Consider the following 14,053-nt stretch of genomic DNA (forward strand, 5'->3'; position numbering starts at 1 on the left):
GTTCGCTACTTCCGATCTTCCTCTTGTATTGTTGCGGGACTGACATCTTACGGATCTTCGGTAGATCAGAACTGGTGAACTAGGATTCTGCGTTAGGATCGGTTAGCTTTAGGAGGCTGATAATGGCTGTCGTTGATCAAGTACTTGAGAATCGTTGTAGTGGAAGATCGATACGAATGATATAGCAACTGACGGTGTTGAAGAATAAATGGAGAAAGGTGTTGTTTAATGGAGTGGCCAGTACGAAATCTAAATGACAGAATTTTTTCTTCTTTCTTTTATTCAGACTGGTGTTTGTGAGGGATTAGAGATTTTGCAGATTCTTGAAGCTAAAGTTAAGAAGAATACTGAAACAGATGATACTATTAAGGACTGGTAGAGGTAAGGAGTGATTAGAAGTCAAGCCATACCAAGAAAAATTTTCATTGAACTTGTAGAAAAGAGTAATGCTTGTGAAGCATTGTGTCTTCGTCACGTACTCTTCATGGTGAGTGAGAAAGCCACCAAAAAAATTATACGGTCAACTCAACTGCAAATAAAGATAGGGATAAAAGGAATTTGTTACAGACCAGTAATAGGAATGTTTTAGGGTTGTAATGTAGTAAGAACCAGTGCTTACTATAAACGAGCTTTATGTACAAACACGGTCGTTGCGTCTATACAACGTGATTCTACATCGATTCCTCTTATCCATAATATAGACTTCGACTCTCTTATATGTACAAAATATTGTAAAATTGTAAACGAATGTTTGCTTAATGGGCAATGGATGTTAGATCCATGGACCTAGGCGACTTTCGAGGACATTGGCAGCGTCCACGCGTCCCATCAGTCTTAAATGATTCAAAAGATCCGCGAGAGCCGTAGCTTCCTGATGTTTTGCCTCCCAAAGATCCAAAATGTGCTCTGTTGGACTGGATTTTGTCGCAAAGTAATCAACGTATCTGCATAAAATCATCGATAATTGCAACCTTTTGCCTTTCTTCATCTTTTCACAAAAACAGTTAACAAACTCTCACCGATCTACTTGAAGTCTCTGCGCTAACATTCTCCAATCGTTTCCTCGCACACTTGGCGGATCGAGACACTGACACAACTGTCTTCTTAGCGTCTTAGAAAATCTTCAGCGAATAAAATTATCCAGAATTATTAAACTACGTGTAAATTAAGAAAATAGAAAGGACATCGAGTGATACCTGAATGGTCTGGGAACAATTGATTCGGTCGACCTGTTCGAATTCTTCCCACGCAAAACGATGGATGATTCAGACTTCGTGGCTCTCTTTCCACTAGAAGTATTTCTCTTCATCAAATCCAGATCGATTCTTAGGAAGAGCGCGTGCTCTTCGAAACCACATTGACAGACTCGCAGCTCGAAGCTGAGCCTTAAATCGCCAACGGTTTTCTCGATCCTGAAGGATCTTCTCACACTGGTTCTCGTCGACGACCAGATTCGACGATGTGGAACCTCTTGACGCTCGACGAACCCGCTTTCTCTGTCTTCTAAGTCGATTCGAAGTGGTGAACCACCTGCTCTGAAGCCTAGCGCTCCGTGGTCGATTCGGGAACCGCCTAATCGTCGTTCCTGTACGAAATTGAGGAATCTCAAGCAACACTTAATGATTTGTAAGTGTTATTTACAAAGTAAAATGGCGCCTAAAAAGAATTCTAACAATGGAAAATATGAATTAAACATTGTGTCATAAATGAAGTACCAAATAAATGTACGTTCCATTTTTCTGTCATTTTTTTCAGTAATTAGCAAAAAATGAAAAATTAATTGATAAAAAGATGTGATCATGTCTGAATCAAATGAAACGATGTGTAGAAGCAAATTTGGGGTTTGGAAAGTGTCATTTTCTAAATGAAATGATTGGAGTTTAATCTAACAGTGAGAAATAATGTTAAAAGTCAACCTGTTCCACTACAAGCTTAAAGGCAGCCTTCGTGTCCTCCATTAAATGGCACCTGATGTGATCCTTCTCGCGAGACAGGAACACAGCAACACAAATCCTCTTCACTGCCAATCCAGGCGCGATCACAGAATTCTCTCCAGCGACTGCATACACACTAGGACTCTCAGTGACCAAAAGCACTCCAGAATGATCTAATTGTGCAAATGGTTGCCCAGGAAGATTTATAGGCTCGCCTCCCAGTGTAAGAATCTTCCTCCACATAGAACCAGAAGCGAGACTAGAACTGGTAGACGAATTGCTCGAGTTGTTAGACTTTGTCTCTAAGTCAAGATCCGTGGACCAGAGACTCAGTTCCCAGTTTCCAGTCCTCAATTCGGCACAGTGTTCAAATTGGAGGATCACAGGCTTCACCAGGTCGATTCCATTCGGACCACAAGCCACTATTGCTGACAGTAGAGTCAAACCAGGTGGTAGACCAGGTCTCAGAGAATCGTCTCCTAGAACAGCCAAGTGTAGAGCGTGTCTTCTTCCACGAGAAATGGCTCCTTCTGAGATGGACATCGAAACTCCAACTTCTGGAACCACTAGAAGGGCGCCTTGATCATCGACTACAGCTCTCACGATGAATCCACCGGAATCTTCGTGGCTTCTGTCGTCTTCTCCAAGTCTCTCCTCGTCGTCGTGGTCGTCGTCGTCCTCGTTGTTGCTCTCCTGGGTCGCCTGGCAGGTGGAACCTAAAGACCAGATGTTACCAGGTCCGTTTACTATCTGTTTCTGGATCGTCGTGTTCGAGTTGATGGTACTCGTTTCTTACGAGATGATCGGCCTTCCTCGTTATCAGATAAGCCTTTGCCACGCTGGGAGTTCCTACAGGAGGACCTGGCGACGGAAGAACTAGGCGATGGCCTTGTGGTCGAGGGCAGTGAAAGCTGCGGCACGTCGTAGTGGTGCTCCGAGCAAGATCTGCGCACCATCAGAAAGACTTTCAACGAGGGACAAGCATCGAAATGGGTTTAATTCCTGAGGGTCGTTTACCTAGGCATCCTAGATGCGTTTGACTCGTCTATCACTTGTTCCAGCCGCCTGTCTACAGAAAGAACCGAACGATCGTTCTTCGAGACGACCGATTTAGCTAAATCTTCTGGACGACGGAAGTCTAACCTGGCTATCCCATACAGGGCTCCCATTCGTTCTTTTCGACGCAAAAAGCGCAGCACGAAGATCATTAATACTGCCAGAATGATCGCTGCTAAGCAGACAGTGATCCAGAGTGCCTGTATGTTACTATTATCGATCGCCCTGGTTGCTGAGGAAAACAACGACTTTCAAACTGATTTTCTATGGATAGAATTGTTCTGTGCAGTGGAATTTACCTTCCTTGAAGACTCGCGGGTCGTCCTGTCCCAAAGCTGCATGTGATAGCACGAAAAACGTTTATTTCATGAACGGACAGACGTGATCTGAGAAAGTCTGAGGAACATGAGTAACTAGTTACTTATCCGCGATCTTTATAAGCTGAACAGTCGCGGTTGATGTACCATTGTTCTTATTTTCAGAAGTACCGCCAACTGGATCATAAATCTTGTACGAAAGAAATATAAATGAAGAGTATATGAAAAAGTAAAATGTAAGAGAATAGAAACAATATATATATATCTAACTTTCTTGTACACATTTCGTAGTTATCAGGAGATATAGTGATGAAAACTAGGAATATATATTTTCGACAATAAAAAAGAAACGTGGGAAATAATGATAGAATAGTTCAAAATGTCCATCATCTGCTACATAACACAAATTTCGAAAGTTCTTCTAACAAATTTACAAGGATAGCTCGTCTACCTTATTGTAAATATATAAATTATTATTATAATATCATGAATAGTTATTTCCAGTATAGTATTCTGACGGCCATGAAAAATTCTACAAAGAGTCATTAAAGTTCTCAAGAATATATCATTATAAATTCACAAAATTTCTATGCATAATTACAAATTAATAATTTCGACCATTCTGTTAATTCTATTACAGTATTAATTCATCGCGTTCCACCCCGACAATTCATCGGCTGAAAATTTAATTCGACCTCTGCCAACGATGTGCCGTCTGTCACTGAACAATGGAAATATTTGCGTCCAACGACCGGTTAATCGAAGGAGGTTACAACGCACGTTTTCCGTCCTATTTGACCCCAGCAAATAAAGGACCAGGGTCTTTCTGCGAGTCATTATTAATTTAAATCGTATCTTTGCGGCACGCATGGAACCGCGAACGACGACCATCGGACGTGACGCCGGACAAGGGAAGTCCGTTCGCTCGTAATAAATTGTTCGTTGCTGCCCCGGTCACGAGAATATCAAGAAACAAAAAGACACAACGAAAAAGAAGAAGAGAAGCAACGAAAAAAGGAGGCAAACGCAGCTGGAGCTCACCATTACATCGATCCATGGAACAAGACTCGACGATGACGTCCTTGCCTTGACAGGGACGACCACCATTGCTCGCCGGGGGGTCGTTGCAGGACCTCCTTCTTACTCTGGAACAATCGGGACCGCATGCGGACCACGAGGACCAGCTTGACCATCTGCCGTCGACCGCTGAAAGCAACGGGTGAACTTGAAAATCCCGATTAAATCTTGGTTATCAGATGTATCCTGCAGCTAACGGGGACCAAATGATTACATCTCGTTGTGTTCTGTGTACGCTTTTGACGACGAGGCTCGTCTTTGATCGTTTCGTCGATGGGACAAGAAACAAGACTGTTTTGAGTTACAGAGAGGAATTACATAGTTGGTTATAGAAACACAGGTATGGAGTAGTATCGTTGTAATTGTTTTGTAATTGGTTGGTTCTGTCGGTCTTACCGGGACAGGAGGGATTGCACTCGACCCTCTGCGTCAGTGGACCTGGACAGGCTTGACCTCCATTCATGGCCGCGGGATTCGTGCACGTTCGTGTTCTCTTTTGTACACCTCGGCCGCAACGGGTGCTGCAGTCTGACCATCCTGACCAGGAAGACCACCCGCCGTTCACTGGGAACGTTTTCAAAATGGGTGAAACGTTGTATTGGGAAAGGGTGTCGCGTTTGCAAAAAAAAGTGACGAGGTGAAATGGTAGTTGAGCATTAACCCTATAGCGTTTCAACCTACTGCGTTCCATTGTTGAAAGAGTTTCTTCGAATCTTGACCATATGTAGTTTATATGCAGGATGATAGATATGTAATACGTATTATTAAATGATGGATCATTATAATTGTAATAATCATAATGATATTCTTAAGCATATTGAATCATTGACGAGTGAAGCAAGGTTTCGTATCCAATTTTTTGAAAATTTAGAACTATAAAAATTACGCGTGGGCACATAAACTAAATCATCAATAACTCAAGAGAAATTTCGCCCTCGAACTGGTTTGAAAAGAAGCGAACGACGTCTTACTAAGGTAGTAGGCGAAAGAACTAAAGCTATAGAATGGAAAACAATTCGTATTTACTCTTCTTACCGAGATTTCAGATACATTCTCCGATTAGGAAGTTCCGGAACAAACAATAAACGCGTTGGAACGTCAGCAAGCGTTTCGACAGAAGTGAACGAAATTACAGGAATCTCATTAAACTCCTTCAGGAACAACAATTAGCATCAGTCCTCTGCCGCGAACTTAGACTACAATCTCTCACGCAACGCACCACTGATTCCCCCTTATTGTCTACCCAGACACCGTCTCATTCTCCTATCCCTCTTCCCTGGTCCGTATCTGCGTTACGCTTAATTATCCCTCGATACGCGATCATCGTTTCTAATTACGTTCGCTCTGATCCGCGATTTAATGCAATATTCATGGGTCCCACGGAATGTGCAAGAGGTCTCACCATAAACCGTCAGCACTGCCGGTTCACTGACCCGCCTGGCAGCAATGTTCTCAGCGACGCACGAATAATTCCCCTGATGCCTCAGCTCGGCCTTCCCCAGGATCAGATGTCCATCTACGGTTTGAACGAAGTTGTTGGCCGCTGTCACGTCGTTGGGGATGCTGTCCGCCATAGAAGAGACCGGAGTGGAGCTGGTCATTGTCTCGAGAGGCGTGCCATTCTTCAGCCAGTAGACTTTCGGTTGTGGCACTCCTAAGGGTGGCATGCAACGAAGTTCCGCGTTTCGGCCAGCTTCCACGGACAGCGAGTACGGCGGCGACAGGAAGTGCTTCTTCAGGTCTGCACACGAGGACCACCGCGCACCAGTGGCAGGATTTTTTTAATATTCGTCCGGAAACACGAGACACGAGAACTCGACGAGACACAAGGGCGCGGGGAAACAGCAGCGAGGGAGCAGGCCACTCAGCGATATTAGGCCGCGTATATAAATGCAAGGGCGCTTTCATGGACCGCGACTCTATGCTCCGCACTCGAGCAGAGCCTCTTTGCACCGGTCAGGAGAAAGATTTTGCTCGATCCGCGAGGGTTGCCACTCTGGATAGCCAACAGCATATTATTCGCTGTGGATCCACGGAAAAATAGACGCTTTTATATCGCGAAGGGAGGGACTGGTAAGCAAGAGCGTGCTCCCGATCCACCGGTTACATTCTTGCCCTCTGTCAGACCGTCTAGACTACCTTTGACCCCGTATCACTATCAGGAATGCTTTTAGTACGCTCGTGAATGGGGAGTATGAACCGATTAGATGGAGACCGCGGTTGCGTTGTACGGGGCGTGTTATAATTCGTGGTGCAAATAGGGTGTGAAGAATTCCTTAATTTAAATTAAGTCGAAATTATACGAGAAATTGTTTTGCCTTTTAGAAGAAATAGAACGAATTACAAGTTCATATCCTTTGTAATTCACTGAGTTACAAAGATCGTAATAACATTCATACAAGCGGAAATGAGACGATCTCGTGAATCAATCATAGCGTTCAATCATTAATTTTAATTAGCACACAATACTTCTTCGGTAATTAGATTCTCCAGCTTTGATTGTGCGAAAATGAACTACCATAAAGATTAAACTCTCTCATTAAAAGAATGCTTTGTTTTTAAAGCGAACGTGTCCGGACAAACTGGAAAGAGAATGATCTTGTTGTCAGATTTTCCGCGTAATTTCCTCGGCGATTTTCTTAGGAGCCATGCTCGCGTGTTGGTACGCGGTTTCGCCGGGTGTTCTCCAGGAATTTCAGCCGTGAAATTAAGCTGCGTTCTCGCGGCGAATCATCGTTTCGAGGCGTGCAACGAAATTACCGCAGGATTAATCCAAGCTCGATTTCCTCAGGTGGATCGCGGCGCGAAACGACGCCGTGTTTCGCGACGAAACGCCATCACGATCAATAGCGTCCCGCGTATTCAATTTCGAAAGCACGTCCGTTTCCTGTTTGCTCGCAAATACGAATTTAATTCTACGTCCTGTTTGTCTCTCGCGTGTTTGCGCACCGCGACGCGTCTGGCGAAAATTGCTCTTTCGACTCTTGAACTTCCGCCTGTGGCAACCCTCTGTTCGGTTTTATCTGCGCGCGAAGAGATCTTCGATCTCTGTGAAGGAAGCACGAGGATGGGAGAAGCTTGGAGGTTGCTTTTGGAAAGATGATACTGGCTACTTCTGTTTGTTTGAGAGCATGACATGACTTCGTGCTCAAGACAGTATTTTAGATTCAATATAATGTTTTGAAAACGAAATGTGAGATTTGAATCCTTTGCACTTTAAAAATGTTTCTATAGGATTGGCCAAATTCAAGATATTTTTATAGCGAAGCCTGGTACTCAAGCAAATGTTTTAAATATAATATAGCGTGATGAAGAAAGAACAAGATTTTATCCCTTTGGACTTAAAAAATTATTTCGTATGATCAACAACTTCAACACACTTCTATAGCGAAGCTCTTTGCACTGAGAAAGTCAAAAGGTTTGTTCATTAATAGAGTAGCCTTTGTCCATTTTTATTTTTCATCCATGATGAAAATCGATCTATTCATTTCAATCTGTGCATCCAATTATTTTGTAAACTATACGTCATTAAAACAAATGTTTCGAACGAAATACGCTATCTAGAAAAAGATATTTGAAAATGTCTCTAACATTTCAAAGTAATCTTTGCTTTCTTCGATGCAATCATATATTTTGTATTAAGCTTTGAATATACCTGATGGTAAAATGAATTCATCGACTTATAACATATATATTTTAAAAAATCATTCGATCATTTACGGTCGTCTAAATCTTCCTCACATCAAATCACCAATCAAATCGCCATCAAAAGTAAAATCAGTTCAAAAATCGCAAGTCGTCTCACATTGTTATGCATCTGGCGTCATTGCGGTTCATGGGTTACCGTTCCAATTTGCATGGTAACAATACACCGTTGTTCTCTCCACCCCCACGAAAAAAAAAGAAGAAAAAGAGAAAAGAGAGGATAAAACGAAGGGTAGTCGGAAGGTAGCGCAACGTTTCTATATTCACAGGTGTTTGGTTTGCAATAGAATATCGATTAGATTTTGGGCTCGGTTTACGCGTCACGAGATATTCGATGAAAACAAGCGAACGCGGCATCCCTCTGCGCCACTACCGACTAACCCTCGCCGACAGCGAAGCTTATGGGAGTGAATTTCGCGGCGGGTATCTCGAAAACCCCTGTTCGAGAGTTGGCTCGCTCTAATCGGGTTAATGAAGTTAAATTTTATGGCCGATTCCAGGTGTTAGTTGCTCCCGGCCGTTTTCTCTGCACGACCTAAGTCCTTCTTCCATCGTTCGCTCGAATACGCGCTACAATTGCGAGTTAATTCGTTTTCACCCTCTCTGTGTTCACCCACGTCGCCCCTTTTTATTTTGCATTACGTATCTTTTCTCTTTTTTCCGTCATATGATTGGAATTATGGAGACTATTACTCGACGAACGTTCGTTTCAATTACATCGTAACATGCTGTCTTTAATGGAACAACTCAGTGTAGCAGTAAAAGTTTAGTATCAACCTTTTCAAGAGATATATTTTCGAGAGTTTAATTTGGTAGTAAAAAGAAATTTTCTTTCTTGGAAACTTATTTTGGGAAGAAGATATCTGATTTGGACAAATTGATTGGAGGCTGTCTGATCTGTCGGACTCAATCTACTTCTCCCTATATTGAGCTGGCACTGTATTTATAGTGGAATAAATAGGGGTACCGTGAAGAACGTCGAGGAACTGACCAGATTGAGGCAGGATAAATTTATTATTTGTGGTATTGAATCATCTATTTATGCGTTACTACCCTCGCGAATTACGTATTCGGTATCTACTGTACATTATATATCCATGCATTATATCAAATTCGATGAATTATATCCGATGAGATATGTCTTTTCCTATGCAATTATTCACAAAAATCCACGGTCCATTCATAACCATATCTTACCAAAAGCAAGATTCAATGGAATCCCAAAGACTTTTGCAGGATTGAAGAATCAAGCATGGAAAGTGGCACATACATGAAATGGGACGATCGAAAGCTGAGTGACCAAAGAAAAGCTCGAAGAGGAAAAGAGAGAGCGCCGAATGGATAGATTGGAGTGTTCTCTACTTACAAGCGACCTCAACCGTAGCAGGCTGCCCTCGAATCTGACCTGGTCCCGACCATGCCACGCACTCGCACTTGAACCTCTCCCTACCGAAATACTCCTCGACCTCGTTCCTCGTCACGTTCAACTCGACCTCGACGACCCTCGTTCCGGTACGAGGGTCGACAAAATCCTGGTGCTGCGAACGTTCAGCCCGGTCACCGTTACAGCGAAAATACACCTGCAATGCAGCACGGTTCGAATAAGACGACTAGAATAAGGTAGTAATTGACGGCGCGTGAAAAGGGTCAGAGACCAACGGTCGTCCACGTGGTGGGTAGAGGTTTTTCGAGTGGTTAATAAGGGTGAAGAGGAAAATGACGGGGCGACGGCGCTTGGACCTGGCCTGTTTCGCGAACAACGTGCGAAACACGGAACCCACCGAGCCAAAAACCTTCTCTTGGATGCAAAAGCGACGACTATTTGCCTCTTTACTACGCCTCTTCGACGCTCTATTTTACGAATTTCATTGTGTAATGGAGAAGCTGTAACTTGGAGAGATTAAGGGGCTCGTTTATCGCAAAGGCGTTGTACGATGAACTACTGTAATTTTCAGTCTTCATGAAGGAATTGGAACAAATGTGGAAGGTGGAGGTAGGCTGCGGTATGTGCTGAATTTTTTAAAGTTTATCACGTTTTTAGAAGGTATGCTAGTGTTACGCGAGAGGAGTTTAACTCTTATCACTATACTCTATTACTAACGGGAGATGTAGGTTCCATAAAGAAGAAATTTTTCTTCACTGTGCTAGCAGTGAAATACGATGCCATCTGAAGATTTTCGATTAATAACGATATGTGCCTTCTCTGTATGATTGCGACAGAAAACAGATTTATTTTGCGTACCTGAAGAGCGTGTGCTGCGCGGCAATGAAGGGTAGCCGGTTTCCCTTTGACTACGAACGTGTCAACGGGTTCCGCTAGGAAGATCGGCAACGAGCCACCAGCGATAAGATCGATATCGCTGTTTATAGTTGCACTTTCGTAGTCACCATAATCGTAGTCATCTACGGAATAATTTTCTTCGTCATCTTCCTCCGCGTCTTCCTCCTCCTTCGTGTCTAGAAGCAAAGGGTGAAGTTCACCTGAAATTTACGTAAAATGTATATCATGAATCTTTTGTTTCAACAAATCTCCATCATTAACAATTTTAGATGCTCTGCGATATCAGTGGAATAGCATGACAAAAGTGGAATTTAAATGATTAATCCAATTATAGGAAGCCGAGGGAACTTCCCTTGAACCATGAATAAATGATTAAGGCGCTTAACTTTGGCCGCCACAGACGCGAGGAAAAGTGAAAGTTGAAAGAGAATGAAGTAAGCGGCAGTGTAAAGACAGGGACGCTTCTAATTTCATATAGTTTCATGAATCAACTAGTGTTCCCTTTCGTAATCTAATTATTCTAATCAAGAAGAAATCGTAGAATCTTTAATGCAAAATCACACACTTCTCTACTTTTTACAGCACTTATAACCTCCATAACATCCTCTATCTGACTTAACAAATCTATCTAGAGCAGTTACTACATGTTCCTATACATTCAAACAAAATTATAATTCAATTCAATTCAATTCAAACAAAATTAAAATTATAATTTTAATGAAAAAATCCAATTATAGAGTATTAAATATGTAACCCCCGAATTTTTCAATAGAAATCTATAATTCTCTAATAAAAAAAGCTTATACCATTACAATCGCATGAATTTCATCTACAGTTTCTCCTCCAATTTCAAAGTACCACGTCCTTCAATTCTGTTGCATTTATGCAACTCTGACGAAATATTTCATTATCTGGTCTCTAATGAGTTAACGCATAACTCCACGTACAGCCGATAAAGATCGGACGTCGCAACCGAGTAACACGTGCATGGAGTGCAAAGCGTTAATTCAGCGAGTGAAATGAGCCGTGCTCGCCGAGAGATCCGTTCCTCCCCGATCATCGTGGCTGCGGATAACAAGCCAAACGATGTCTGTTCTCGAGCGATCGAATGTTTGTCCCACCTCGACCAAAGCGCGATTCTGCCCACGGTAAATTTAGACGTCGCGCGATGGAAACGGTAAAGCTCGGTTTAACGATGCGTACGGGATTTTACGTCGTGTATCAGTCAGCGGGATCCGCTCGCTTAAGATCTCTTAGTCTTTACACTTGGTCTCCATACCATGTTTCTCTATCTTTCTCTTTTATCCTCGTGATTCGTTCGGTCCGGCTTGCACACACTCTAAGTCACAGCCAGAACTTTATTACCCGGCACGACTAGGCGATCGCGACTCTTGTTTGACTCGAAGCAGTAAACCGAGAGACGATTATCCCCGCTGTCACACTCGCGGGAAAACATGTCACGATTTCGAGCCAGGGCTTTGTAGAATATCAACGTTGCACGAGTAAATTCAACCCGCGAATTTATCTCTGTCGCCCGGGGGATGTTTGGACGTGTCCGAGGACACTTCGAACGCGACTCTGTGTAAAGTTCTCGCGCGAGTTGTTAACACTGCGGCGGCGAAATGTAAAATGGACGAAATTGTTTCTTTACTTTTAGTATTTCACCACATACACTGCTAAACCAAAAGTTTCAGTACACTGTATGTTCTATGAAATAGAAGGATTTGGAGAGAAGTCAGCATAAAATACTGTTATCTTTGGGAATTCTTTTGACAAAAATTCAAAGCGTAAAAGTAGAGGAAATTATTATTAATACGTAAGATTACCAAGAGTAACAAGAATTTATATATATTTGATAAAAAGAAAATTATCTCCAAAAATGCACCGATACAAATATATAAAATTTCTACAAATTCTGAATATTCTGGTATTTTTTAAAATTTCGTATATTTAGAAGCTGACTTGATATTCTGAGTGATTTTTGACAAATTTTATGTTTCTTTCACGATAAAAATCACGGAGAATATTTTTTTATAGGTATTCTGTCGAGATTTTTATGGGAAACGTGTGATTCGTATTCGCGAATTTAATTCGCTCGCTTCATATTTTCGCGATCCTCTTTCCGGGATATGATTAATTGCCTCCGGTGTCGCGGACGCGAGAATCAACGCACCAGTTCATTTACATTCTGCTCAGTTTTTGGTTACGTGTTAATCTTCGCGCCCGCTCGCTGTTAAAACAGCGCATGGAAATTCGCTGGAATTTTTATAATTTCCTGAACTGTGAATTTTCATTATTTTCTTTCTTTTTTGCATTCAGTAATGAAAATTATAGTAAAACATTTTTGAAGAAACATCAGTAACTCTCTATCTGAACTATCGATAGTTAGAAAAGTCGTATTATTCGACTGTTTTTCCAACCACATCAAGACGTGTCGCGATAAGCAAAGTTCTGGCGAAACACAAATGCAAACGCGACAAAAGTTCGCGACCAAGCAAACACTAACAACTTCATAACAATCGAACAGCCAGACCAAACTCTCGTACCTATGGACAAGGAGCGTTGTTTGATTCGGGGATTCCAAGCACGAAACTCCGAACTCTCGAGCTCGAATTCTCTATTTACCATGGACTCATAAGTCTACGATGAAAAAATGTTCCCGCTGCGAAGTTCGATGCTGTCTATTACAAACCATAAGCCGCGTGGTTAAAATAACTCATCCTTACTCTCGAGAGTGCTGGCGAGGCGTAAAAGCGCCAGAAGCAATATGCTGATCTTTAGCTCCATTCTCGGCTCACATCTCACTGAACCGTTTCCCCTCGACCACCGATGAACAAAAACAGCATACGACCACCTTACGCTCCAATCACCCTTCAATTACACGATCAAAAATCCATTCAACTTCATGAATCTTCATTAAAACTTCTATCACCCATTGTCTATCTTATTATCAAACTCTCTCTTCACATCTTCAATTTCTTTCTAAGAATTACAAATCAAATATCAAAATATCGGATAAACCATAAAGAGAGAAAGAAATTAACAAAATGTCAGAAGAATAGAAAATTATGAATTCAGAGAGAAGTTGTTCTTTGATCGTCGAAAAAAAGACACGGGCAAAAGAAAAAAGAGAAGACTGAAGCGGCGTTAATTGTTCGCAGCTTCGAATTACATGACGAATCTGCGCGCGGTACGGTTCGCTGCGCTTCCGTTCGAGCGTGCCGCGTTGTAGCACGAGAAAGATGGGCTGAGAGAGGGACACGTGACCGGCTGCGAGAGACCCCCCGGTGTGCGCGCGATCGACAAACGGAACGAAGAGCTAGCCGAAAGGGGGAATTCGGAATGGAGTGTTGGCAGCGCACGATCCTCGCCGCTCGGCACGCGGTAGACGACTGAACTTGCCGACGTGCGCGCACCTCTATATATATACATATATACACGTCTCGCTTCGATAGCGTCGCTCTTCTTCATCCCCTTGTCGTCGGGGGTAGTGGTGGCGACGCCGCTGCCACTGCCGGAGACGCGGAGGTGGTAGTGCTCCGGAGAGGATGCCGGAGGCTGCGCCTTCTTCCGCGAATGCCGAACCACCATCCGTCGCGGCGAAATCAGACGCGTGCTCGCTCTTTTGCGTGCGCCGGCCATCTCTAGCTCGATCCTTTTTATTTATCGGTTATTTTCTTTCG

At 42.8% G+C, this 14,053-nt stretch overlaps 1 protein-coding gene across 3 annotated transcripts in view; it reads right to left on the reverse strand.

The window, feature by feature from the left end:
* Positions 1 to 612: 612 nt before the first annotated feature.
* The window catches only part of LOC117214275 (netrin receptor UNC5C-like), a 73,349-nt gene continuing 59,908 nt past the window's right edge, over positions 613 to 14,053 (reverse strand). Inside the window, exons 1-14 of one of the 3 annotated variants that reach the window (XM_033460246.1) lie at positions 13,543 to 13,761; positions 13,097 to 13,352; positions 10,332 to 10,570; positions 9,456 to 9,669; positions 5,787 to 6,125; positions 4,781 to 4,948; positions 4,349 to 4,513; positions 3,290 to 3,325; positions 2,952 to 3,222; positions 2,731 to 2,879; positions 1,917 to 2,650; positions 1,197 to 1,585; positions 1,020 to 1,121; positions 613 to 944 (exon numbers count right to left, since the gene is read on the reverse strand). In XM_033460246.1, coding sequence (XP_033316137.1) covers positions 773 to 944; positions 1,020 to 1,121; positions 1,197 to 1,585; positions 1,917 to 2,650; positions 2,731 to 2,879; positions 2,952 to 3,222; positions 3,290 to 3,325; positions 4,349 to 4,513; positions 4,781 to 4,948; positions 5,787 to 6,125; positions 9,456 to 9,669; positions 10,332 to 10,570; positions 13,097 to 13,157 — 3,039 coding nt within the window. In that variant the 5' untranslated portion in view covers positions 13,158 to 13,352; positions 13,543 to 13,761 and the 3' untranslated portion in view covers positions 613 to 772. Of the gene's footprint in view, positions 945 to 1,019; positions 1,122 to 1,196; positions 1,586 to 1,916; positions 2,651 to 2,730; positions 2,880 to 2,951; positions 3,223 to 3,289; positions 3,326 to 4,348; positions 4,514 to 4,780; positions 4,949 to 5,786; positions 6,126 to 9,455; positions 9,670 to 10,331; positions 10,571 to 13,096; positions 13,762 to 14,053 lie in introns of those variants that run through there. The other 2 variants (XM_033460247.1, XM_033460248.1) reach the window with 2 other exon arrangements.

Source organism: Bombus bifarius, unplaced genomic scaffold (genome assembly GCF_011952205.1).
Source record: "Bombus bifarius isolate JDL3187 unplaced genomic scaffold, Bbif_JDL3187 scf7180000009200, whole genome shotgun sequence".
NCBI lineage: Eukaryota > Metazoa > Arthropoda > Insecta > Hymenoptera > Apidae > Bombus > Bombus bifarius.